The sequence below is a fragment of the Uranotaenia lowii genome, unplaced genomic scaffold (genome assembly GCF_029784155.1).
Source record: "Uranotaenia lowii strain MFRU-FL unplaced genomic scaffold, ASM2978415v1 HiC_scaffold_61, whole genome shotgun sequence".
In the NCBI taxonomy this organism is placed as follows: Eukaryota; Metazoa; Arthropoda; class Insecta; order Diptera; family Culicidae; genus Uranotaenia; species Uranotaenia lowii.
The window spans coordinates 98742-125000 of record NW_026598545.1 but is presented as its reverse complement, the minus strand read 5'-3'; the positions used below and the strand labels follow the sequence as shown (position 1 = coordinate 125000).

At 38.5% G+C, this 26259-nt stretch overlaps 7 protein-coding genes across 9 annotated transcripts in view; 3 read left to right on the top strand and 4 right to left on the bottom strand.

Annotated features, from left to right (window-relative positions):
* Positions 1-3: 3 nt before the first annotated feature.
* Positions 4-1952, bottom strand: LOC129760443 (zinc finger protein 658-like; the record flags this gene model as incomplete). The annotated part of the gene is made up of 3 exons (XM_055758083.1): positions 1352-1952; positions 654-1277; positions 4-305 (listed from the first exon to the last, which is right to left on the bottom strand). Coding segments are annotated over exons 1-3 (1303 nt in total), but the record flags the coding sequence as incomplete, so codon positions are not given.
* Positions 1953-2588: 636 nt separating this feature from the next.
* On the bottom strand, positions 2589-5239 carry LOC129760448 (zinc finger protein 91-like). Its single transcript, XM_055758089.1, has 3 exons — positions 5030-5239; positions 3552-4950; positions 2589-3003 (listed from the first exon to the last, which is right to left on the bottom strand). Exons 2-3 carry the CDS (start codon positions 4935-4937, stop codon positions 2656-2658), a joined length of 1734 nt encoding a protein of 577 aa, XP_055614064.1. The 5' UTR covers positions 4938-4950; positions 5030-5239; the 3' UTR covers positions 2589-2655.
* Positions 5240-5728: 489 nt separating this feature from the next.
* LOC129760444 (zinc finger protein 555-like) lies at positions 5729-8653 on the top strand. Its single transcript, XM_055758084.1, has 4 exons — positions 5729-5850; positions 5922-7371; positions 7428-8394; positions 8455-8653. The coding sequence occupies exons 2-3, from the start codon at positions 5941-5943 to the stop codon at positions 7704-7706; spliced, it is 1710 nt and encodes a 569-aa protein (XP_055614059.1). The 5' UTR covers positions 5729-5850; positions 5922-5940; the 3' UTR covers positions 7707-8394; positions 8455-8653.
* Positions 8654-9275: 622 nt separating this feature from the next.
* On the top strand, positions 9276-12344 carry LOC129760446 (zinc finger protein 394-like). Its single transcript, XM_055758087.1, has 3 exons — positions 9276-9413; positions 9577-11202; positions 11262-12344. The coding sequence occupies exons 2-3, from the start codon at positions 9586-9588 to the stop codon at positions 11580-11582; spliced, it is 1938 nt and encodes a 645-aa protein (XP_055614062.1). The 5' UTR covers positions 9276-9413; positions 9577-9585; the 3' UTR covers positions 11583-12344.
* On the bottom strand, positions 11317-14884 carry LOC129760445 (protein suppressor of hairy wing-like). Of its 2 annotated transcripts, none has more exons than XM_055758086.1 (3): positions 14673-14884; positions 12844-14542; positions 11317-12764 (listed from the first exon to the last, which is right to left on the bottom strand). In XM_055758086.1, the coding sequence occupies exons 2-3, from the start codon at positions 14530-14532 to the stop codon at positions 12432-12434; spliced, it is 2022 nt and encodes a 673-aa protein (XP_055614061.1). In that variant the 5' UTR covers positions 14533-14542; positions 14673-14884; the 3' UTR covers positions 11317-12431. The 2 variants fall into 2 exon arrangements, with proteins under 2 accessions (XP_055614061.1, XP_055614060.1); XM_055758085.1 differs by having other exon boundaries at positions 11318-12764; positions 14705-14884.
* On the top strand, positions 14359-17616 carry LOC129760447 (NADH dehydrogenase [ubiquinone] 1 alpha subcomplex subunit 6). Its single transcript, XM_055758088.1, has 4 exons — positions 14359-14510; positions 15827-16022; positions 16156-16271; positions 17381-17616. Exons 2-4 carry the CDS (start codon positions 15893-15895, stop codon positions 17507-17509), a joined length of 375 nt encoding a protein of 124 aa, XP_055614063.1. The 5' UTR covers positions 14359-14510; positions 15827-15892; the 3' UTR covers positions 17510-17616.
* A 694-nt stretch (positions 17617-18310) lies between these two features.
* The window catches only part of LOC129760442 (uncharacterized), a 53227-nt gene continuing 45278 nt past the window's right edge, over positions 18311-26259 (bottom strand). For both annotated transcript variants that reach the window (XM_055758081.1, XM_055758082.1), the window contains exon 2: positions 18311-24811. In XM_055758081.1, the coding sequence (XP_055614056.1) occupies positions 22358-24802 (2445 nt within the window). In that variant the 5' untranslated portion in view covers positions 24803-24811 and the 3' untranslated portion in view covers positions 18311-22357. The remainder of the gene's footprint in view (positions 24812-26259) is intronic.

Sequence of the window (26259 nt, the reverse complement as noted above, 5' to 3'; positions counted from 1 at the left end):
TGGTTTCGTGACTAACGGTGTAGTGATTGTTCCAATCTCGCTTCGGTGGTTGGTAGTTTGCATTTTTCACGTGCACCTTCCGGCGAGCACAGAGATTTCCTATGTTGTGGAACTTGATATGACAGATGTCGCATTCATATTCCTTTTCGCCGTGGATCTTCAAGTGGTTGTTGTAGCCTTCCATCGACGCCAGAACTGCGTGACAAATTTCACAAGTGTAAGTGTTCGTCCGAGGTTCGTGGATGCGGCCAAAATGTCTTTTCAATAAGCTGGGCTTATGAAAAATTTTATCACACTGAGGACACCTGTGGGATCGGATTGTTGTATAATGAATATTTCACGTCTACTGAGTTATAAGCTTTATGAGTCTTGCTCTTCCATAATCCATTAAATGCGCTTAATATATTTTTACATTGTGGAAGTCACCCTGTGTATTTTTTTTTGTTTCGATTATAGTCGTTTTAACATCTTTATGTCATTCGCGAACCCTGTGTATTTTTTTTGTATATGTTTGTCTCGAATTCTATTTTAGATTTTATTATATATATTTGATATAATTAAGATAAAAAAAATACAGTCGTTTGAAAGACCTTCACCGAAAATATTAAATATTTATAAAACTCTTTAGACACACATGTTTAAAACATACTTACTTAAGTTGAGTCTTATGCTCCCGTAGGTGATTTTTGAGTGCCGTTTGAGATTTGCACACTTTGCCACACAGGTCGCACGGAGATGGACAGGGTGCTCCTTCGCCCATGTGGTACGACTGCACGTGCAGCTCCCGGGCGGCATTGTCGCAGTATCTTCGATCGCAGTACGAACACTTGAGAGGCTGAGCGTGCATCTTCTTATGGTTATTCAAGGAACGGGCATTTTTAAGCACGATCGTTTCCATAACGCAGTCGGAACAAGTGTATGGAAATATACCTTGGTGCTGAATGGTTAGATGATCTAGCAGGTTTTTGGCCGATCCTAAAGGTTCGCTGTTACAAATGTAACAGATGTGATCGTGTAGCCTCGGTCTTCCAGGAAGATGTTTCAATTGATTGCGTGACATCCTTTCAGGATCACGAGCTCGTTTCTTTTTGATTATTTTCGGCTTCTTCGGAATCACCGTGTTTTGAGGCATAAATTCATCATCATCATCATCATCTTCAAGGTATTCTTCCTCTATTGGCAATTCACTTGAGTCGTTTGTATCGTCTATTTGCTCACGAGTTTCCTTTGCTGTTTCGATATCTTCGGGCTCGTCTTTGATCAAACAATCTACGTCGCTGTTTGTTGAGAAAAAAGGGTTAAAATTAATAAACTAGTGCGTCAATCTTTAACATTGCACTGTGGTACTTACACTGTCGCTAGTTCCATTGTTATCATCTGTTCGTCGTTGTCCACGTTCCCAACATCCAATTCGACCTCGCTTTCTTTAATACCATCGCAAACATCACTCTTCTCACATATGACGATTGTTTCACCTTTAAGAATAAGTTCCCTCAATTTCTGGTCGTTTTGTCGGAAGGCTTCGATGGTGTCTCCCATTTTGAGGATAGTTGTAGCACACGGTTTACATACGTTCGGTGGCAGTCCATCGTCTTCGGATATCTCCAAACGGAGAACATCGGTTATGATCTGCATCATGTTGTTATCGTTGTATTCGAGAAAAATTGATCGCAATCGCAGTTTTGCGGATATGCACATCCGACAGACGGCGTACACATCCATTAGCATACAAATTAATTAATAATCACAACTCTTGTTTCTAATTTTCGTATCAAAATTTGCAATTGCAATGAACCCGAGAACGAAATTGTTTTGCTTTCACTCGCGATTTGGGCATATGGCTGCCTGTCACATTGAGTTTTTCTTTTCTCCCCCTCCCAGACCGTACATATGTATTGAGTTCCATTGAAAATGAGTTCCTTCTTTTCAAAGACCGTACATCAGGCGTCGCATTAGGGGATACCAAGTACATCAAATATTATGAAAATTTTCAAAGATTATACATAAGATATCAACTTAAATCTAGGTCTATCGTCAATTGCACTAAAATTTCCATTATTTAAAATATAGGAAATTAAATTGGTGATTAAAAAACTGCCAAAAGTACAAAAGTACTGACCTAGAAAAGGTAGGTCCTTAAAGTTCAAACTGCTTTGCCATAAGTAACGGATTTTCACAAACTTGATCTTATTATATTACTTAAAGTGCCTGCGGCGATGTGTGGTTGTCAGTTCGCTCAACTACCGTGCTTTTTGTTGTTGAAGAACCAGCCAACTAATACGAAGTGAGTTGGTAGTTTTTCGAACATTTCTTTTTCTTCTAAACCATCGAAATAAAATATTTATCTAATAATAAAATCAAAGTTTGTCTGAATGTGAAAACAGAATAATAAAACCAATAATTGCAATGCACTTTTAATCGGTTTACTTTGCCATGAAGGAAGGTTAGAAAATCACGTTAGAAAAAAATCATTCGACAAAATTGTTCCCTCTAATTTTTACTCCTTACATTAAAGTAAAACTTAAAAAATATATGACAAAAAAATCAACTTCAAAGTGTAATAGTCGGTAGTTTCTGAGATCTACCTTATATAAACAGCTTTTTTTATTATATATTTTTATCTACTTAAAATAAGTATGTATCTACATCATGTTTCTACATACTTCGATCTTCAATGATCGAATCTACAAACGACGACGGCTGGTCTATACTGAACAATGCTGTCTCCAGAGTCAATCTGTCACTTTCGGAAACCGGTTCCGTGATTGGCATTATCGAAACACTGGTAATGCCATCGTCCTCGTGTCTCTTAGCTATGTGCCTTTTAAGAGCATTGCTGTTTGTGAACCGCTTCGGGCACATGGTACAGTAGATCAATGACGATTCATCGTGGAGTTTTTTGTGCCGGTACAGCGTTTCTTTCGAAATCAGAATGGCCTGGCAGACGTCACAGGAATATCGTATCTTCTCATGAACTATATTAACGTGGCGCAGCATTTCAGACTGAAATATAAATATTTAAAATTAAACGAGAAAATCGTTTTTTTTTTTTGTATGTTTAATATTAAATAAAACTTATAACAGAAATCATCTATCCAAGTTGAAAACGTACTTAATAGAAACGCAGATAACGGTTGTACAAATACCGTTTACCGAAATGAACCATTTACCGGACTGACATTAACTACTATTTACCGGTATGATATTTGTCGAATAAGGAATTTTTAAGTACAATTCCATGTTTGTAACCTGTTTATCCCAAAAGCGAAAACTTTTGCCCAGAATGATTTTTGGGCAAGGTTTAAGTATTTTATTGATTCTGTGCTGACCAGTGAGCCTTTTAAAAATCGTGTTAATAGCCAACACTCACGCTGCGCGTTCGAACTTGAAAGACATATCGGCCTTTCACGCTATCGCATGGTGGCATTCTAGGGAATTGTTTACGGGGAGATGGATTACAACCCAGATATATACATATTAAAGAAAATCCGGTAAATGGTACTTCCGGTGAATGAAATTCCGTAAACAGTATACAAGCGCAGATAACATACCTTAGTGTAGAAGAATTTACCACAGTGCATGCAACGAACATCTTTAGTTTTATTGTGAAATTTAATGTGTAAAGCAAGGGAACCGGCCGATGAAAGTTGTTTGCCACATATGCTACATAAATTACTACTCGTCATATCTTTAGCGTTACGATACACTCTGGAATTGGTGCTCTTGTGACTAGGCAAATGATACCATAATCGATTACGTGCTTCGAAATATTCGTTGCACAGCGGACATTTAATGTTCTTCCGTCGGCCCATCTTGATCAGTTCATCTGGCAAAGTTTCTCCTTTTTCGTTATTGTAAAATTTATCCTTGTGTAGTGTCCATAAATGGTAGCGATATCCAGCCATAGATTTCACTGTTTTATCACAGATCGAACAAGTGTATGGCTTATATCTAAGTGATTCCTCACTTCCAATCAATAAGCAAGATTTTCTATGTTTGCTCATGAGATCTTTCTTTCTGAATGTCTCTCCACAGTCCAAACAATCATATGGCCTCGGGGCACAGCTTTTGGTATGTTTATTTTGCTCTAACTTTGCCATCAGTATGTCAACATATCGGTCTGTTCGTTCCTCTTTCGTTTCGCCATCATGGAAAAATGTTGGATCAAATGGTTCAATATCATCGTCAGACTCCACTACAGAGAAGCCTTCGTCGTTTTCACTTCCAGCGGCATCAGAAGCATCTTTAAAGCCCTCAGAAATTTCAGGTTGATTTACTCTTAATTTAGAAGCCAACTGTTTTTGACCATTGTGACAAATTTTAATGAATTGCATAAATCCGGTAAATTCACTGTAGCAATTTTCGCAAACTTGTCGAAATGCTGCCAGTATAGGGTCTTGAATAAGACACATTGTGATTGCTAATTTTACATTGTCATCCTCGCCAAAGTTGTCCAGATCACTTTTGTATTCGCTTTCACTTTTAACACCGCACAAACGGCAGAGAGCATTGACATCTAGCTGTAGTGTTTCTGACTCAAACTCCATCGAGCTCGTTTCATCCATAACTAGAACATTCTCAACAGCTTGGTTTAGTTTAGCTTTTCGTTTGAGTTTACCTTTTCTTAAAATTGTTTTGCTTTTTACTCTTACGGCAGTTTCTTGCTTGAGTTGTTCCGCTTTTGGAACTTTCCAGTACAAATTAAGCGACGGTACCGCTTGACTTTGTATCGGATTCACAAAAACGTCCTCTGAGTTGAAATGCTTCTCGCACACCGTTGCGTTTTTCGGCGGTACGTAATTTTCAGATCGACCACAAGCCCGCAACCACGCAACCATCAGATCCTTGTTTTCACGAGGAAAATTGTACGAGCGAATACCACGCTCGTAATAATCTTTATGGGTTCGACAACCCACTACGGAACAAGTCCGAGGCATTAAAAATATAATTCTGAAAATATTTTCATGAAACATACAGTTAATATTAGGCAAATAGGAATTGCGTTCAGTTTCTTGTTGAATAAACTTACCTAAAGAATTTATCCTCTGAAATTATTCTTCCCGGGACCCTTAATTGAACTTTCGAAACTTCAAACAGTCTTCTTCTTCTACTTGAGCTGCTTCACGGGCAGCTCGGGTTTAGGGCTTCAAACAGTCAGGTGTACGAAATATTAGTTCCCCTGATTTGTTTTGAGATATCTCAAACTTTTTACCATGGTTTGCATGTTTTGCTCAGTGGTGTCTACTATATCTCAGGTTTATCACTATCTACCATGCCATGCATTTGTTATTCTCAACCGAGTTTTTAATCAGATCAGCGTTGCCAGATTGCAAACCGCTCAAGTTCGTAACAGGTTTGGAAAATCGAAAAAAAATAATGTACTGACTTTGGCAAAATGAAACTTGATGACATTTTTTTTGTCGTCAGGTAGAATTTTCGTTTATCCGCAGAATTCCGATATTTTTTTCGATAATCCGTAGAAAATTGGTAGGAAATGCTGAAAGTCCGTAGATTTTGAGTACCGATCCGTAAGCTCCGTAGAAATCCGTAGATCTACGGAGAAATCCGTTTAACTGACAACGCTGGTGCAAATTAATGAAAGTACACGAAATAAATTAAAAAATACGAAATAAATAATTTGTTTATAATAGAAAAACTACTCAAAGAATAAAAAGTTTGGTTTACGATTTGGTTGAAAACTAACTGAAAACTTCTGTTTTGTTCGAAGCGTGGATAGAAGCTGTAAACAGTGTATAAACAAATTTGCGGGCTTCAAAATATAATTCCAAAAAAATTTTCTTGCTTAAACTGTACAACTATTTTGATTGAACATTACCTTCATTAGATAATGTAAGTATTACTTTTCTGGATATGTGTTTATTAAAAGTAAAGGCATGAAAACTGATTGCATTACATTCCAGAAACTACCACACCAACAAGATGCCTCGAACGTGCTCTGTGCTTGGTTGTCAAACGCATAAAAAGTATTTCGAACGGGGAGTCCGGTCATTTGACTTTCCTAGAAAAGATCCGGAGTTGATGGCCGCATGGATACGTGCTTGTGGGCGAGAGCAGAATTTCGTTCCAGCGAAGACTGCATCCGTGTGTGAGAGGCATTTTACAGCAGAGGAGAAAAATCCAAATCCTCGGATACGCGAAGCAGTGCCCTCTCTTAACCTTTATTGGCAACTACCGAAAGAACCGACAATAAATGTCTCACAGACAGCAAACGTCACTACATCTCCTAGGAGAAAAAGATCAGCGATCGAGAAAAAGACTAAACCTGTTAAAACTGTTGATTGCATAGTAGAAAGTGTACTAGTGCAGGAAGAAAACAGCACAATGCAGTTTGAAACTGAAGTCCTCCTTTATAATTTGAATCAATTTTGCCGGACGTGTGGCATCAAATGTGAAGAAGGTCAACAATTTGAAATGGTCAATCTTGGAAGTGACGGCAATGTTGAAACACTCAAAACTCTCTGCATTACGCAGGACCCATTACTGGATCCAATTTCATTCATTTGTGAAAAATGTTACCAGGAATTCACATCTTTTTTGCAGTTTGTCGTCATTTGTAAGAACGGACAGCAAAGCTTAATTTCAAGACTACAAGCTAATCAATTGTCTGTCAAGGAAGAATGCTTGCCCACTATTGGAGATGCAAGCACTTTGGAGAGCGATATAGAGCCTGATCAATCGGACAATGATTTACCACTTTCTAGATCCAACAGTCCTATGAATGACATCGTAGATGCTGAAAAAATGGATCAATACGTAGACAAATTAATGGAAGAGATCAAAATGTCTAAAAAACATATGTTCAATAGACCGCACGATTGTATTGATTGTGGTGAAATCATGAAAGGAAAAATGCAGTTCAAAAGGCATAGACTTACATGTCCGCTTATAGGAAGTGAGAACTCTCTCAGACATACTCCTTACACGTGTTCACTTTGCAATAAAACCGTTCGTTCTATCGTTGGCTATCGTTGCCATCTTTGGAAGATGCATAAAAATCTCGTTCTCCGCCCGAAGCAGATCGACAAACCTTTGCCTGAGGAACTGATCAAGATGGGTGAACGGCGACAGATAGTGTGCCCTCTATGCCAAAAGCGCTTTGTGCTCTACTGCCAATTAATGTACCACCTACCGAGTCACAAAAGCACTAATCAACATAAAGGTATAAATCAGTACACAATTCTTGATTCTAGGGACGGTCTCGAAGAAAGAAAACAAGAACCTGAACCAAAACCTTTATGTAGTATTTGTGGTAAAAAGATATCACCTGCAGCGTTACCGCTGCATATGAAATTCCATCTCAAACAGAAAGATTTTAAGTGTAAAGAATGTGGGAAGTTATTCTACAGCAATGTAAGTGACAGTAGTCGTACTTTTAGTTTTTTTGTTGAGATTGTTTCTTTTTCCAGAATCAATTACAAATTCACGTTGATCAGAAGCATAAGAAGATCCGTTATTCCTGTGATGTTTGCGGTGCAAGTTTGGCAACCAAAGCGACTCTGTACAGACATAAATTACTGCATAATGAGGCAGCCCTAATATACTGCGAGATTTGTCCGGAACGATCGAAACGATTTACCAACAGGGATGCCCTCAGGCGACATATGAACAAACAGCACAACTGTATCAACGGAGTAGAAGGCGTACCGCATTTGGCTGAGATGTTGACACCAGAAACGGCCCCGTGATGCTCGATTCCTGCATGTTGAAATGAGCATTCTGCAGCGTCTGGCATTAAAGCGCTAAACGCAAATAAGTCTGCTCGTTTTTTATAAGCATACATTTATAACGGAGGCAATCAAACAAAAGTGTTAATATATGCTATTTTCCACCAGGCGGTGCGTGGAGCTAATTAACGATTAGCGTTTTTATGTAAAACACTGGTATTCCGCTGTTATGTTTGAATATTAAACGGCCTTTTAATCTATTAAGATTTATACAAAGCTATTTGAGAATTCTCCAGTCCCCAAGTCGTTCGGTTTTAAACACTTCGAAAGCTTATTTGGCATTATACTTAGTAAGATTAGTGTTGTCAGGAGATATCAGCGTTTATACGATATTGTAATTATTGTTAAAGTTTATTTATTTTTGAAACAAATATTTGCATGCTCGTACAAAATCTATGTACTCGCTAATTTTGAAATACTCAGAGCACGGCTCCATTTTACTCAGACATCGCCTTTTGTATGACGCAGCCGTCGCTTGATCTAAAACGACTCAGTTTTCCGAGTAACGGCTACTCAGACGACATGAAAATTGGCACTCAGCGAATTCGAGTGCTTGAAGGCGACAACTGAGTAAATTTGGATCAGTTTGCTCGGTTTGCTCAAGACATTCGACGTTGTTTCGTCAGCCACAAATTGGGAAATTATTATGGTAAATATTGATTTTTATTGCTGATTCATGATTATTAGCACATTTTTCATCTTATTGCAGGGTGGAGTAAAAAAAACTCGGAGGCAGGTGGATGTCCCCGGGAAACATCAATGAAACTTTTTCGCCAATGCAACGGCGGATTAGACCAGGAATGATGTTGGTGATCGTCCAACAGTAGGGGTGTTCCAGCTCAACCCGGAGTGGCATATTGCATGCAGGGAGACATAACAACCCCGGCTCGGGGCGAACGAAAAGTGAAAACATTTCAAATAAACGATGGCAAAGTTTTAAAAAATAAAATATTGTGTGCAACATTTTGACTTGTTTACTAATACAGAATGAAATTCTATCCTTTTTATTGATAATCATACTGGGTTTGAACCGTTTGAACATACTGCTATGGAGAAACCGGCCGAAAACCGCTACGGAATCCTTCGCGCATTCTGAGTAACCATGACTCAGTTGTCGCGAAAAGGGCTGTTAGTCAGTTCTGAGTAAAAGCCGTTTAGTCAGAACTGAGTAGGTGCGGTTTTGGCGACAACTGAGTAACCGTCACTCTGAACTGAGTAGCTGAAAGTTAGCGAGTACCTATTACCTACTATCATAACCATAATGGTTGTTGCAACGGTTAGCTGATCTATGCTGTTTGGGTTACTTAAAACATGTTTTGAACTTCCGGATAGAATGAAAGACCTCAACTCGTTGCATCGATCAAAATAATATTTGTGGACCGATATTGGTCCAAACGGTACATAATTATCGGATTTTTTTTTAAATACACATTTTACGTCACAATTCTAAGTATCTCACTACCCGTTTATGAATCGATTCCGTTGACCGTGTAGTAGCGAAAATCGATATCACAACAAAACATGAATAATGTTTGTTATTGTCTATTTGCTGATGAATTCTGCACAACAGTGATTATAAATTGCTGAACACAATTTAAGGACTCAATATTGCGAAAAGTACGGCTGCAGTAAGCTCAAACAACTTGCGCTTAAAATAAAACAATAAAGGTAAAACAATTTTTTTATCGAAAAATATCTACAAGGTATAAAATTTCATTTGAATTGAGCAATACTTGCGGCCCATTTATTGGTGTTATATATGAACTATAATTTCATGAAATTAGCATCAGGTATTTGGTAGTCCTTTTAATTTTTTTTTTCGTTTATCTAGCCCCACAAAATGGTAAAAGCATGTGCGGTCCTAAATTGCCTCTCCAATCGTTATTTCTACGAAGGCATCTACATGTACCCGTTACCTAGAGAAAACCCGGACCTTTTATCGACTTGGATGCGTGCTTGCCGACGTCCGGAGGGATATATTCCTCCCGGGTATATGTTTGTTTGTGAGAAACACTTTGATCATTCAGTTGTAACCAGAAACTCTCGGGATACCCGAGGTAAACTGTTAGCAGGCGCGGTACCAACACTGAACTTAGACTGCGAACTCCAACCTGCGGTCGAAAAGCATTCAGCACCTCTTAATTCCGAAAAAGGATGCAAAATGAAGAAGCACCTGAAGGTAGAAAATGTCGGTAATCGAAAAACTAGTAAAAGAAAACTAAAAAGTTATCTGACGGAGGGAACGATAGACATCAATGAAGCGAAAGAAAAAGCTCCTGCAAAAGTATTAAACACAAGAAAAAAGAAACGACAAAAACTGGAAGAAATAGAGGAAGTTGTAGTGGATGGCGGTGGTTGTTCAGCCGAAGTAGAATTTGAAGAAGAGAACTTGGATCTTAATATGTATGCTTATTGTCGGCTTTGTTGTGTAAAGTATGAATATGGTAATAACCGTAGTTTGGACAGCTTGGGAGACGATGAAACCGTAACGTGCTTACTGAGTATCAGTTTGATTGAATCACCTGCATTTACATCAGCCCAACAAATATGCATGTTATGTTACGACCAGTTTACGAATTTCGTTCAATTTCTCAAAGTATGTCATCGCGGTCAGTTGAATTTAATGCTACAACTTTCAGATCAGCAGGGTAAACCGGAAGAGAAATCCACTGATGAATTACATCTAGCTGAAGAGAGTTCTACTAAACAAGGAGAGCAGTTTGAAGAAGATACCGGCTCATATATGGAGGAAAGCGACTCTGATCTTTCTGAGAACATAGTACAAAATGAACCTGTTGACACAAGACCGGAATCAGAACTACCAACTATCAATTTTGAAAGTAGCGATCCTGCGAAAACGATAGACTATATTGATCAGTTGATAACAGAAATGGATCAATTAAAGTTCAAGAAACATCAACATAAACCAGGCAGGGATTACGAATGCAATGATTGTGGTAAGGTTTTTCAGCGCAGTCACGTGCATAGAGCTCACCGGAAACATTGTTCGCTGGTCGGGAATCCACTTTCACTACGGAATAAACGTTACGATTGCCCTCTTTGTCCCAGAACGTCCATTCAATCGCTCAGCGGTTTTCGCTACCATTTATGGAATATCCATCGAGGGATAATACAACCAAACGGCAATAACGATCACGTACCGGAAGAACTGATGAAGATGTATATAAGAAAATCCTACCCATGTTCGTTGTGCAAGGATACTTTCGGTTCCCGAAATCAGCTGCGGTACCATCTATTGACACATAAACGAGTCCTACAGGGCGGTCCGGGCTTCAGAAAACGCTTCAGTGATCACCCGAACGCATCCTATTCAGTGTTATGCAATTTTTGTGGAAAAACCATGAATTCGCTTGCAGCCCTCGAGTTGCACATGAAATTTCATAAGAAGCAGAAAGATGTCAAATGCGAAAAGTGTGAAAAAATGTTTTACCAAACTGTAGGTTATTTTTATAAATCGCCTTTGATAAACGTTTTAACACAATCCTTACGTTACAGCATGATATGCAGATACATATGGAATCGGTTCATTTGAACATCAAACATCCGTGTGATATCTGCGGCAAGGTGCTAGCGGCCAAGAAACTGTTAGTCAATCATAAGCGGTTGCACGATGAATCAGCTCTTAGGCGGTGTCCATACTGCCCTAAGGCTTACACCCAGAACTCAGCCCTGAAGTATCACATCAACAAACATCACAGCTTGATACCGGAACCGGTGAAGGGAGGTGTTGGCTGTGATATTTTAAAGGAAGACAAACAAATCGATGTTGATGCCACTACGATGGGTACATCGGCTTCTGATTTCACAATTTTTTGAAGTGAATTTGGATATGAAGACTGAAGGAATCAGAGCATAAAAGTCACCCTGCTACCTTGAAACGCGCTGAAAAAGGGTAACAAACTGTGTAATCAGGTAAGCTAGATAGATTATTAAATTTGAATTTCGAAATCGGCTTTCTAGCATCTGCCGAGTGATATTCACATTGTCTGTTTCAAAAACCTTACCATTCTATCGATGTGTTATTCAACTATTGACTGAATCTTTAAAAAAAAATCAAGTTATTTTAATTCAGAACAACCAAATTTTAAGTTTCTTACAAATTTGAACCTTCCGGTAACAATTCCTTTCACGCTACATTATCTTAAAAACCCAAATGTCACATGTGCAAAATACACGAAAAACAAAACTTTGAAAACGTGTTTCTCAATTTGCTTTTTCTACACAAAAGATTCATCACATATTCGCAGGAGGGCATTTGGATTACCGTCTTGGATTTGATTTGAGCAACATCATAACCTCAAGGCCTAATTACAGTTCGCGTAAAAGTTAGCATGAAAAATCTACAGTTCTAAGAGGAGGTTTTAAAAGCGAGGCCAGTTGAAATTCATGTTTCAAGTTGAAACTTTCAACCATTCCAATCGATCCTATCATATCACTAAGCCTCCTAACCATCTCACGTTGTTGAGTTATGTCGAAATAAGATGATTTCGTGTTTATTTTTACACGAACTGTAAAAAGGCGTTTTTACTGATCAATTTGGTAATACCGTTTCAATTTTCAAGGGAGGTTTCATGGATTTATTATTGAATTAAAAATTAAAGTGACAAATTTTATAGATGATTCATCTAACAATTCTCAAAAAAAAAAAAACATCGACAGTCGTCCTTAAAATATTCCGTACAGCCCGGTCAGCATCTGCTCGTAACTCTGTGTCGTGTTAGCCGTCTTGTCATCGCTTTTAGATTCTGGTCCCTGAACAGGTGCGCCTGGGCCTTTCGTATTTTGTGGACCGTGATGTTTGTTGATGTGAAATTTTAGGCCCCCATTATTGGTGTACCTTTTCGGACAGTGGGGGCACTGTTTGAGCTTCGATACTTCGTGCAATCGTTTGTGATCGGTCAATTTCGATCTGCTAGTCAATTTTTTGTTGCACACATCACACTCGTAAACGGTTATAATGTTTTCATGTATCTGCCTCACGTGATTTCGCAGCTCGGTCTGTAACAACGGAAAATATTGTTCGTGTAGTATTTTAATTAGAATAAAATGATTCTATTATAGATTATTCGATACCTACCCGCAGATAGAAACATTTGTCACATTGATCGCACTTGAAATCCTTCTGTTTCATATGAAATCTCATGTGAATTCGAAGTGCAGCAGGACTGGAAGAATTTTTACCGCATATGGTGCAAACCGTTGAGCCAGAGAATTCATCCGATGATTTGGACAGATTGGTCGACCCACCCTGCTGCTGCATTCGCCTGTGATTCATCAGGTGATATCGGAGATCGTACTTTATTTCAAATGTATCTTCGCACAATGGGCATCTTACTGATCGCCGTGCGTGAAGTTTCCTCAATTCCTCCGGTAGGTGTTCGTTGTTGCCATTCGTCTGTATCAATCCTCGGTGAATTGACCACAGATGGTACCGATATCCGGCGAGGCTCGATACGGTTTTGCTGCAAAGTGAACATACATATGAGCGTGTCTTTAACGAATCGGGACTACCAATTTTTTCACACTCTTTTCTGTGTCGTTTGAGAATCCAAACACGATTAAATTGTGCACCGCAATCTATGCAATCATAATCTCGCGGAGGCGGAGGATTTTTCTTCGAACGCTTTTCCGAATCAAGTTTCGCCACCAAGCGATCAATGTATCGAATTTTTCGAGCGCTTTCCATTTCTTCGGTTTCGTTATCTTCAGGGTCGGAGATTTTGATTTCATTTTCCGTTTCTGAAGAAGGTATCATATAACCGTCATCCGTTCCGACATAGTCCATCTCTATCTTTACAGTTAAATTTTGAGGTTCATCTTCGTCGCTGTGTTCCTTTTCGCTTGCACTTGATGATTGAGATAAGTTCTCTTCTTCGGATTTTGCCGTTGCTTGGCTTATTTGCAACAATAAATTCAACTGACTATTTTGACAAATTTTAATAAACTGCAGGAAAGAAGTGAATTCATCGTAGCATTTCCCACAAATATGCTCAATGGGATCCAACAATGAAGATTCAACTAAACAAACTTTCAGTATATATGATACAGCCTCGTCTTCACCTAATTCATTCAAACTACGATTGGTGTCGTTTTCGTATTTTACACAACAAAGTCGACAAAAAGTGTCCAAATTGTAATTTACTGCTTCAACTTCGAATATTACACCATTATCATTTTCGTGAGAAACTACAACTTGTTCAATGGAAGATTCGATTTGGTTAGTTCTCATCTTCATGACTTGGGTGAAATTATCCTTGTGACTGATTTTGGTTCTTTTGTACTTTGTAACCCCTATATCCCTACTTTCAGCTTCGTTGTCACTCGATATGGCTTCCTCTGAAGACTTTTTCTGAAGTCGTTTTCCTTTTTTAATTTTTCTCGCTTTGGATTTTCCTCTCTGTTTCCGTTGTTCTTTTTGATAATTTTCAGTCCGTTCGAGCTTTGTTTTTGGTTCACCGAGATTTTCGTTATCATTGATTTTTTTACTTATTTGTGGTAAGTAATCGAGATTTAGCGTTGGCAAGGCTTCCACTCTCAATTTGCCCAAAGAACGCCACTGCCAGTCGTCTTTGATAATCAGGTCGGGTTCAAAGTGTTTCCCGCAGATCGTCGCGCTGACTGGAGGATCGTACCCAACAGGCCGTTTGCAGATCCGCACCCAGGCAGCCATCTGCTCCGGGTGGTCTCGCGGAAACGGAAACATCGGAATACCTTCGTAAAAATCCCGATTGGTACGGCATCCCGGTATGTAACATATTCTTACCATCGTGTTAAACCTAATTGATAACGGGTATAGGTAATAGAAATTAGTGTTTGATATGTTAAGTTTTATTTGTAACTTCAAGGTTTTTGTAAATAAAAATTACAATTACAAATTAGATTCATTAAGGGGATTTTGGCACAAACCTCTTGTACTGTAGTTGTATTTAATACCGTACCTTTTTCGTTAAATGTCTCTTTGGTATACATCAAGCACAGCTCAGCCAAACTTCATAAAAGAGATCTGCGAATGGACTCAAAACTTAAACCAACTCAGGGACTCAATTCAAACCAGAATTTCATCAAATAAAGTTTATTTAAAAATAATTTCTGCGACAAATTTACTGGTATGCAGGGTTGCCACATGATTTTAAAAACAATGTATCAACATTAATGTCAAAAACAACTCTACAGACCGTTACTCACTTCTCACCAAAACCGCACTTACTCAGTTCTGACTAAACGGCCTTTACTCAGATCTGACTAACTGCATGCCATTTTCGCGACTTCTGAGTCGGGGTTATTCAGAATGCGTGGATGATTTCGGAACGGTTTTTGACCGGATTTTTTATGCTGGAAACGTAAAAGCCTGTATAATTTTTGGGAAAAATGATGAATTTGTTGATTAAATTAATAACAAGTCAAAATATTGCACATAAACCTTTATTTAAAAAAGGCAGAATAGGTCCCGCTGGTTTTCGCCTCTCGTGGGACCTATTCTGGGTTATCGAATTGGGAAACATTTTTTTGGACCAATTTTGTTGCAGAAACGCAGCCACAGAGCGCCTGTTGTTTTTCAAGATTATATGGGCCCTATTACATAAGACAAGTCGAGTAACTCGACTCGACTCCAGTCACTGTCGAGTCGAGTGAAATACGTATTACGGTAGTCGAGTGAAACAGCTGAGTCACGAACCTTCAAGCAGTCGATTTAGTCGAGCTACTCGACTGAAATTCGACTCGACTCGACTTCTATAATACCAAAATGGCCCATTCGAGTAAAATGACTCATGACTCGTCTTATGTAATAAGGCCCTATGTTTTTGTTCGTTTCTGGACTTTACCGCCGGTAAATTTGCAACGCACTCCGACGGATGTTTTATGATGCACCTCGAATTGAAATAAAAATGTTCAAAATCACGACTTATAGACATTAAAATTTAATCGCAATTCAAGTTGCCGAGTGTGGACGAGACTTTACTCACTGAAAAGCAGATGACCATAATTGGTTAACCTTGATGTGTGTTTTCATTTTTGCGTGAAAATGTCAAAACATTTTCGCCGTTTCGTTTTCTTCCCAGCGTGCGGTCAGAGTTCAGTTCTGCTGCGTACGATTGATAGATTTTCAGGACCACTTTTAAACAACGATGGCCAGCCGTGAAGCCGTCCGCCGTACCGTACAGAGTGTCCGACCGATCCTATCCGTGGACCGAGAAGAAGCGCGTAAACGCGTGCTTAACTTGTACCGTGCCTGGTATCGGCAGCTTCCCTACATCGGTAAATAGATTTCAGTCTGTTATGTCATCATCAGGTTAACAATAACAAAATTAATTGTAGGATATCCTTTTGAAACCATTGTTTATGCGTTGGTTTAATTCGGATCAATAACCTAGATTTTTTCCGGTTTTAGTGATGGACTATGATATTCCTAAATCGGTTGAACAGTGCCGAGAAAAATTGCGCGACGAATTCCTCAAGAACAAGGCTATCAATGACATCCGAGTTATTGATATGTTAGTGATCAAGGTAAGTATTTAAACCGTATAGTCTACATGATAACTCTTTAAAGCAGGTATTTCAAACTGGCCTTTAAGGTACATGGCTAGTGAGGGGCCGAAAATAGGTACCTATCATTGTTTCTGTTGTACTTTCTAAATGTTTACGGAATTTAGGAGACTTTCAAGTCATGTTTGCCTAAGCTTTCAAAGGTCATAATAATTATATTTGAAGCGGGTCGCACCCCCTCGGTCTTTTCACCGTAATGAGTTCTACATGTCAGCACTTGATGATGGTAAATTGTTTTAGTAATTTATTAAAAATATCATCCGATTAGTAACACTACTTTCCAAAAGAAATCAACACTGAACAAATCCTAAATGAATTACCAGTTTCATGTGCCTGTTGGTTTTTGTTTGCTCTCAACATTTTCATTGTCGATATAATGTAGCTTCAGTATTTTAAACTTCCCTTAGTTTTTTATTTTCTTGAAACTGTGGGTTTTCCAAATGTTCATGTTTGACAGGTGCAATTATCATAAAATCGGACCATAAGGTTTCTATTCCTATAGACCCCTAAATGTATGCAACATTTTTTTTCTTTTATGTACCTACATAAAAAGCCCATCGGCGGATGCATATTATGAAATTTTTATAGAGAATTTCATTTTCTGCTGTCCGCTAGCTTCATAATAAGGTTATTTTGGTGAAAATCTTGTTACCAATGATTTAGAAAAATTTAAAATCGATCTTACCAACATTAAAATATCTTTTTTTTTCTTTGGATTTTGATGGCAATTTTCTGTTCTAAACCTTTTTTTCTGTTTTGTATTCTATAAATTCAGGTTTATCTGTGGGGCTTATTCTGCGACTCGAGTGACGTGACTCACGAATTTTTACTTCTTCGTCCTGACTCCAGAAAATGCTCCAGAAAAGAAATTATTTGTATATTGCAGAGTTCTGAAGGTCAGTACCAGCTCATCCGAACGAAAATTTTGAGGCTAGAAAGGCTATTTAAGCCCACAAAACGATATGAAATTTCGTGAGTCACGTCACTCGCGTCGCAGAATAAGCCCATTTAACATCAAATGCCAGATACCAGAAAAATGTTGATTGGTTGTTCAATTTTTTTCTTCACAGGGTCAAATGGAACTCAAAGAATCGGTTTCGATCTGGAAGCAAAAGGGCCATATCATGCGCTACTGGAAGGAATCCCAGGAACCGAAGCCAACCGATTTCCTGTCGAAGTTTTTGTCAGGCTCCAACTAGGTGGTTTTTTGTTCTGGGCTTTTAAGGATATCTTATAGTAGTAGGGATAAAATGAAAAGTGCAGAAGAGTAAATACGCATATATGCACAGAATACCTTGCATTGAGATTTAAGTTTTTTTTTGCTTTTCCGAACTTACAAAAATCCCTGTTGACACGTTTCATGACACACATCATGTTGATTTCAAATCGCAAAATAATGCGTGAGGGCGTCATGTACGAGTTTGATCTCTAGATTATCTTGTTTTTATTTCTCGCATCTACACGAACCGAAAGCTTTTGAAAATGGGAGTCAGCTTTTGAAATTAAAATTGCCACTAGGTAGCAGCACTGTCGACAAAAAAAAAAAAAAAGAACACTGAAACAAATTACAGTTCTAAATATGAACACATATGAAATTTTTAAGTTGATTTTTCTTGTATTTATTCTCAACAAAATTCGTGCAATTAAGAAATGAAAAAAAATTTTTTTTTATTGAAATACTAAGCTTATATTGTTTGAATCAAATCACGAAAGTCTTTACGAATTATTTCATGTGTTGAAATATATTTTTGCGAATTTAAATTGTTGAAATTAGAACATTCAAAATATGCATGGAAAAGGTTTTTGGATAAATTAAGCTAATCATTTTGTCAGCAATACATAGTTGATTGGTATATTAAAATTAACATTAATTGACTACCTATACTATGTAAACGAGCTGAGATGGCCATTCAAAAAATCAAAAGAAGATTCTGAGAAATGTTCCAAAAACCTTTCAAAGAATGGTGATATAACACTTAACGATCAGAACATTCTAAATCTTGTTTTCAATATTCATTTTATTTATTTTTGTTTTTTTTTTTTTGTTATTTTCTGTTTTGTCTTGTATTTGCTTATGTACATATATATAATAAATTCAATAAATTATTCTTACTTTCAAATATAATAACTCTAAACGATCTATTACATCATTTTTGTTGTTTTCGTGGTTTTTGCAATTGCCATGGTATCGCTGCGACTTTTTTTTATTGAATTTAATTCTTGCTCTAATATACCACAAAATTCGTCTGTAGTTTATTCTTGTGTGTTTTGTTTTGCGTATCTCTGCATTAAATTTAGATAAGTAGGGGATTTTGTTTTCAAAATTTAGGTTTGGAAATGTTGCCCCTTACTTTTTTTTTTCAATTTATACTACAATTTGTTTGCAGCTGTTTTTTTTTTCATCTGAAAATCACTAACGATTTCTAATTGTGTTTTATTTGTTTACAATCTTACGCTTTAATTGATTTCATTGATTTTTTTTTGTATATTTTTTCTGTAGGTTTTCCTTTAAATATAATATATTATTATTTATTTTTAGTAGATATATATAATCTCTTATAGTACACAGTTTTATCATCATCATTTTGTTTGTTTTTTTTCTTCATCAATTAACATCAAGGTTCGCTTTTGCTGCTAAAGTTGCAACTGGTTTCCAAATTTCGTAATCAATCTTGTGTATTGTAACAATTTTTTGCCTTATGTACAAACAGGTAAGCAAAATTGCGCTGCAAAATAAGATCTCAATCAAATTACATAAATGTAAATGAAAACATTACTCGAAAACAGATTGTCGTAAGATAGGAAAAATACGAAGTTAAATAATATTTACTGATTTGAAGATTGACAATGGAGACTAGAATTGGTTCGGTTTACGATTTCAATCTATACCTGAAGTTTTTTTTTCTATTGAAAGATTTTGACGTTACTTTCCTTTTCTCAAGTGTACGGACTTCAACGCGGTTTTGTTTGACGTTTAAGCCTTTTTTCAGGTCGTATTGAAATTTGGGATACTAAATGGCTTTGATTCCTATTAGTTTGTATAGATATTTTTAAATACCCTTCTGTATTTATGTCAAACAAAAATGTGTTGATATTTTCAAAAAAAAATGTAAGGCAAAAGTTAAGAAACATAAATGGAGGCTTTGAATTCAGTTAAAATGCTCCGGAAGATATATATTTCGGAGTTTACATTTTTTGCTACAGAAAAGAATTCACATTCGATTGAACTCAGTTTCCTGATTGGGAAATTGAGTTCAAGAGAATGTAGCGAATTTCTAGAAGTAAAGTATAGTTTTTGTTTTCAATTACAGAATATGACCAGATAACAGATTTCCATCTATACGGCGTATGGTGTTTAATAAAAACAGCTCAAATGGTTTGTATCATTTTTCAACCTGTTATCTGTGTGAAAAGTTTGAATTTCGATCGGTTTCTTTTTTAGCGTGCTACAGTTACAGACGTTATGTACAGACGTTATTTTAGTTTGAAAAAATAATTTGAAATTAGAAGTAACGGGATGTTACGAATCGGACCGCGTTTGTTTCGTTCGTGGTGCTTCGCGTGTGCTGCGGTTTTGTTTGAAATTGACGTAATTGTACGAATTTCGTGAGTATAAATCGGTCCTGGAGACGTCGTCAAACTTCCACAATACCCATCTTCCGAGGATAATACTTCTATTTGAATATACTGCACGTACTGTTTTGATGGAATGCCTTTGAAGATTTGTATCTGCTAGCAAACTATACCGCAGGTCTGTGAGGAATAATAATCGTACTGAACTCTTGGCACCTGATGATGTGAATATTTCTGACAACGTCTCGAGGATTCCTCGAAAAAAAAAGTTTCCGGTGTAGGTGTCAGCTCAGTCTGGGGAGAAAGTGTTGTACAATCGGGATGGGAATTCAATCATTGAGAAGTTTCTATTTATGTACTGGGAAAGGTCGAGGAATAGAAAAATCATGAGGGTTTATGGCACCTGTGGGATTGACCACTTCTCAAGTTAAGAATTTGGAATCTACTGGTTAATTTTTTTCGAGCTTGAACACCGTGAGTCGCTTCTCATTCCGAACGTCTACAATTATCACCGCTGTTAAGCCGTTGATTTTGCAAATATCTAAACCACGCAACAATTCCTTGTTTGTTTCTCGCTGCCGTATATTTGCTATTCTATCTGAGTTGTGTTTTTGGGTAAGTAATCGTTCTTTTTTTTTATCTTAACTACTTAATGAATAAACCTAGTTTGTGTTGCCTTTTGCGCCGTTTTGTTGTCTGTGGATTTAGTTTGATTTGTTCCAACTTGCCTAATTTTGTCAATTATCAATAGTCCTAACTCTAATAAGGAACCAATAGTGACAGAAGCAGTTTTTGTTCATTTTGTTTCAGCAGTTTTTGTTGGTTCTTCAATTCTAGTACTGCCATTTGTACGCTGTATGATTGTATAAGGTACACCGGGGTAAGTGGGGACGCGGGGTAAGTGGGGACGGTGGCTATTACAACAATACTGTCAACTATTTTTTCAAACTTTTAATGCAGAATGTTAAATTTACTTGTAATCTATCCAATAACTGTAAAAGAGATACGGTTCCGACAATAACGGATGTTTACGGTGACTTTTCGTTAATTCTCTATTTTTAACTAGGATGTGGAGTTGATGTGCATCTTTTTCAATCGCAAATTTCTCGTAAACTAGCTGGCTTTTGACGAAAAACTCTACATTGCAACAATCCTTACATTAGAAACAACCAGTTAGGAAAAGAAACGGCGATTTAAAATTAAGAAAAAATAGTTTATTTTAAAAAAATTAAAATGTTGTCTCCAAACCCTACCTGGGGTAAGTGGGGACGGCTTTGTATATACTTGATGGTTACAATTTTTTTCAATTTTCTATCCTTCATTCAATACATTTTAGCTTTATTAAGCATTCGGATCATGAAAAGTTGGGAAAAGTACTTATGTTTTCTGGAATAAGCATATATTTTCGATAAATTCGGATCTCATGTGTTGCAACATAAATTACACATAATTATCACTACCATGCACTTTTTTCAAAATTTTGGACGGTTCGAACAATAAAGTAACGTATTCAACCAAAAAAACACAAAGTTGTTGAAAATTTCCTGAAAAATCAAAGGGAAAATCTACCGTCCCCACTTACCCCATAAAGCGGGGTAAGTGAAGACACCAGCAGTCCATAACAATTCACGTGATAACTTTTTTCGCTTTTCGTTTATCAAGCTCATCTCTTCAGCATTAGTAAACAACAAGTTCAGCATCACATTAAACGCGATTTTATCAAAATTGATCCACTGCTGATTTTTTAATGATTTTTTAAAGTTGAACTATACGAAAAACCGTCCCCACTTACCCCGGTGTACCTTAACCAATTTTATTTTTTGTTTTCCAGGAACTCTCCGCACACATTTGTGGATCGATGTCGAATGCAAGTTAGCTAATAGGTAAGTTTTTACTTTCGTTAGATTCTCTATTTGGTAACAGAAATGCCATAGGGTTGACTTTTGGAATTTGAAGGAAAGTTTAGGAATAAGGAAATTGCTACGATTGCTTTTTATGAAGGAATTTTGTGTCTGATTCTGGAACCAAAGAATTAGAAAAGTGGGTAAGAATTGATCAAGAAACAGTATGCTTCGCGTCTTTTGTATAAAAACCAAAAGTTTTCAAATATAATTATATTTGCCTTTCGTCTAATAATCTCAGATACAATTATAAATCGATAAGAAACAAAAACAAATTGATAAATGTAAACACAGCCATCTTAACACCTGAGATTGCACCCTTCACATCTCCCGCGAATAGTCTCTCGGTACCAGAGCCATCGGCTCTAGTGCGAGGGAATTGTATTGAAGTGTCGTCATTTGTGTGCGCTACTGGATAAATAAGTGGGAAATGCAATTATTGTTGTTGTTGTCGTCGGTGGTGGGATCAGGTTCCACTGAGCTAGCGCGCGCACCCCCTCCTCATCGTAGGTCAGTTGATTCGGTCTATCGGGTAATTCCGACGACCAAGAGCGTGGAGGGGCGGGCTTAATACTAACTCCCGACCATGATGTGGGTGGTAAAAGAGTCCATATCGTTATCACAGACAACCTTGCCCGGTTCCAACATAGAGGATTTTAAGCCGAGCATTTCGACGTCCGAGTTGAACGACGTTATTTTGTAGCAGTTGGGAAACATGTCGTAGAGCTCGTGCGTCGTACCTAGGTCCATGTCTAAATAGGCAAGATCCCAACTGGACCCGTTGGTGCTACTGTGGTACTGCAGGGCTGAAGCACAGGAAGAAAGTAGCGGTGTAGGGGATGTGGTAAGGGTGGTAAGATTTAGATCACAATGGTTGTTCGAAGTCAGGGTCGTAAGTGAGGTCAAGGTAGTCGTGCTGGAGGTGTTCGTAGATGAGCTGGCGGGATTTTGACTGTGCTCATGATGATGGTGGTGATGGTGGAGATTGCTTTCACTACTGCTATCACTATTGACGCTACCATTGCTTCCGGCTACAACAATAGTTCCTGTTGCATCGCTGCCTGGCACCGATGCCGTACTTAAACCTAAATTACTAGTGCTACTATCACAATTATCGTTATTCGCTACTGCCAGGAGAGAATGGCTATTATCGTTGGCGACGCTGACTGCGACACTCGGCGAGGTGACGAAAAGGTCGTTGTTGTTCAATGGGTCGAGTGCCGACTGCGAGGATAAACTGAGCACCGAACCCCAATTGATGGGCCGGGTACAGTCATCATCGCCAAAGCCGGAATCACTGTCGTGGTAGACTCCGTTCGATGTGTTGCTACTACTGTTGGTAGAATTCGCGATCGAGGAAGATACCAAGGGGAATGGTGTCGCTCGACCAGACTGTGGTTCCTTCAAAGGATGGTGACTGCTGTTGATGGTCGACGTTACGACGGTTGTCGGAGATGCCGTTGTTACAGTTGCCAAGGAACCGTCTAGATGGTGCGATTGTTGATCGTAGGATGATAATTGTGTTGTGATTGTTTGGGATTCCTGTTGGTCGGCGGTACATTCGGAAGCAGTACTAGTGCCGTAGGATGACAATGGTTGCGATGATGTATTGCTGCTTGCATTGCTACCAGATTGCAGTCTATTATAGCTAGGACTACCACTATTGTTAATATCACTAAATTTGGGAGCTTGTGGTTGCGAAGTTTGTTTGTCGCTGCCCAATCGATTGTTGTTGTACAATGGCCCGTTGTTGTACTCGTTCTGTTGCTGCGATTGATGCACATGTTGGAGATGATGATGCGGTGGCGCCGAGTAATGCGGATGGGGATGATGTTGCTGATGCAGATGGTGGTGATTGAACTCTTTGTTTTCGTTGTCAATCTCACGCTCTATCGATTTAAGCGTATTGCAAATGAGAACCGATCGGTAAAGCGACTGGTCCGATGCCTGCCGAAACCGGGCCAATTTGAACATGGAGAGATTCATCATCTTCAATCGCCTTTCCTTGTAGCATTGTTTGTTATTGCACGACATATTACGTCCATCGCAACACCGTTTGAGATGCCGTCCTTGAGCGCCCCCAAACTGCTGAATGTTGGTGTAATTAGCGCTGCCAAGCTCGAAATAAGATTTACCATTCTCAGCACAACGGATTGTTTGTTGTGAAGGAGGTGCCTCGTATGGTGGCGAATAGTACCCGTGTTGACTCCATCCGTAACCTCGACTAGCGTATTGCTGGGCTCCATTATTTCCCGATCCTGTTCTGGAACAGTTCTGGTATGGTTCAGGGAAGTATCCGGGCTTCGGGTAGGCTGGCAGATAACCTCCACGATTTGGCGAACACGGATAGCGGATGGGAGAATAGCTGGGTAATATCGTTTCATCGTCGTCGAAGTCATCTTCAAAGTCGTCATCGTCGTCGTCCAAATCATCAGCAGCTAGAAGAGTGGTGGCCAGTGTCGATCTAGTGCTATCCGAGCCCCACGCTTCTCCTGGGACAGCAACGGCTTGTAGCTTGCTGATGGGATCGGTTAGAGATTCGCAACTCCAGTTCGTTTCACCGGGTACTGCCACGGCTTCAAGTTTTGCTATACTGTCTTCCACAGGACTCGATACCGGTGGCAGCAGCAGAGGGCTATTAACCGGTACGGTTGTGGGTGTCCCGGCGATCAGTGGAGAAGCCACAATCGGTTTCGTTATACTACTGTTGATGCTCATGATTGATCCAGTACTAGTGGATTCCGTCGTATGGTTTGTATCATTATTGCTACTGCTACTAGTGCTGCGGGTGCTACTATCGGTCATTTCAACATTCTGCTCCTTCTGTTCCTCCATCAGCTCTAGGCGAGGATTTTTGCATTCGCTGGGACCGTCCTGTTCTTGGTTAGGTAAATGGTCTTCCGTCTTTTGCTGTTGTTGTTGTTGTTGTTGTGGGGCGTTATCTTCATCACCGGAGACACTGCTATCCTCAAATTTGCGCTTGTTGCTGCTACTTGTTGCCGTTTGAAGACCCATCATTGCAAATTTCTGTAAATAGGAAAAGAGAAAAAACTTATTAGTTATATTATAATAGCTGCGTGATTGGAAATCAAATGTCGTATGTACTATGTATTTAGAAAATGATTTTTCTCTCAGCACAAATGAGAATTTGAAAAAAAAATCCCCGTTGAATTGAACGAAATTACTGCAAAATGAGTGAACCAGCGAACGAAGAGTGACAACAACCTAATACATAAATTAAAAAGCAGCGATAAACGATCATAAAAATCATACGGTTTTGTGTTTGTTGCTGTTGTGGGGTGTTTACAAGTTAAGTCCAATCCTGCCCTATGGGACAACCTGTGAAAGGAGGGGGTGCTGCACCACCACCACTCTCCTATCTTCTACTGGCTTGTTTGGTTGCCTCTCGATGGTGAGGAGGATATCTCTATTAAGGATTTTGGTCATGCGGCGGTGGTAAGCTAGGAAGGCGAGAAGAGGGAATTCATTCATGAAAAATCAAACTACATACGGGGGGCCGCACGAGACATCATCAACAACTTCAAGTACAATAAAACACAGAGCGCCAGAGATTATTATACGGCTCGGCAAAGTGTGATTGACCTTTTTTTCAATTCTTTTCTGCTTTTCTTTTCCTCTGGTTGGTTAGCTGGGTCTGAATAATTCGTGCTTTCATTGATGCTGTTATTACTTTTTATTGATGGTGGTGACAAGAAGGACGTTTTTACTGAGCGGCGAAAGAGTTCCCCCCGTTTCTTTAAATATTTATGAATCGTTTTCTTTTCCCTCACTGCCGCCGCCATTTCTGTCCCGCCCCATCCCATAATTCTCTGGGTCAAGGACGTTTAGCATGTGAACACTGTCGGTCGCGGAAGAGTGTATGCAAATCTCTATACCTACTTCCTTTGATAAATAGGTGTATAATGAATCGTGCGCGAGCTAGTAAGTCTTCTACATTCCGGCTCTTCTGATTTGGGTGATTTTTATTTTTTTTTTTGGTATCGAGACGAATGCAAAATAGATGACGAAGCAATTCGAAGGAGTCTTTATTGATTGTTCTTGAATAACCAATCTAAATTTTCGAATGCATCGTGGCGAAAATTAGGGATGAATGAAATTTCATGAAAAAAGAATCATTGAAGAAAATTTATTTACACATAAACTCGTATATTTGCCGTTTTTTCTGGAGCATTGTTTTTTTCTGTTGCTCTGATAATTCCACTCTTTTCTAGGAAATTTCCACCTGAATTCTTCCAAGGCAGTGACGGAAGTCCTTCTTTTGCGCTCTCTTTACAGGCGCGTTAGTATTATTATTAATTTGTTTTTCAAAAGGAGAATTTAACGTCTGAGGTCATCCTTCCTCAGCAAACTTAAATCTATTTGACATTTTAAATTTGACCATACACTTGGATCTGCTTCAAATACCTAATAATCCTATGCTCGTTTCGCGTCAGTATTAGATCTGCGAAGAAACT

Coding starts and splice junctions, on each gene's coding strand:
- LOC129760448 (XM_055758089.1), bottom strand. CDS start 4,937: ATGCCTCGGACTTGTTCCGTAGTGGGTTGTCGAACCCATAAAGATTAT. Junction 3,004..3,551: donor GTAAATTCTTCTACACTAAG/GTATGTTATCTG, acceptor TTTATATTTCAG/TCTGAAATGCTGCGCCACGT.
- LOC129760444 (XM_055758084.1), top strand. CDS start 5,941: ATGCCTCGAACGTGCTCTGTGCTTGGTTGTCAAACGCATAAAAAGTAT. Junction 7,372..7,427: donor GGAAGTTATTCTACAGCAAT/GTAAGTGACAGT, acceptor TTCTTTTTCCAG/AATCAATTACAAATTCACGT.
- LOC129760445 (XM_055758086.1), bottom strand. CDS start 14,532: ATGGTAAGAATATGTTACATACCGGGATGCCGTACCAATCGGGATTTT. Junction 12,765..12,843: donor ACAAATGTTTCTATCTGCGG/GTAGGTATCGAA, acceptor CCGTTGTTACAG/ACCGAGCTGCGAAATCACGT.
- LOC129760447 (XM_055758088.1), top strand. CDS start 15,893: ATGGCCAGCCGTGAAGCCGTCCGCCGTACCGTACAGAGTGTCCGACCG. Junction 16,023..16,155: donor TCGGCAGCTTCCCTACATCG/GTAAATAGATTT, acceptor TTCCGGTTTTAG/TGATGGACTATGATATTCCT. Junction 16,272..17,380: donor TTGATATGTTAGTGATCAAG/GTAAGTATTTAA, acceptor TTTTCTTCACAG/GGTCAAATGGAACTCAAAGA.
- LOC129760446 (XM_055758087.1), top strand. CDS start 9,586: ATGGTAAAAGCATGTGCGGTCCTAAATTGCCTCTCCAATCGTTATTTC. Junction 11,203..11,261: donor AAAAAATGTTTTACCAAACT/GTAGGTTATTTT, acceptor CTTACGTTACAG/CATGATATGCAGATACATAT.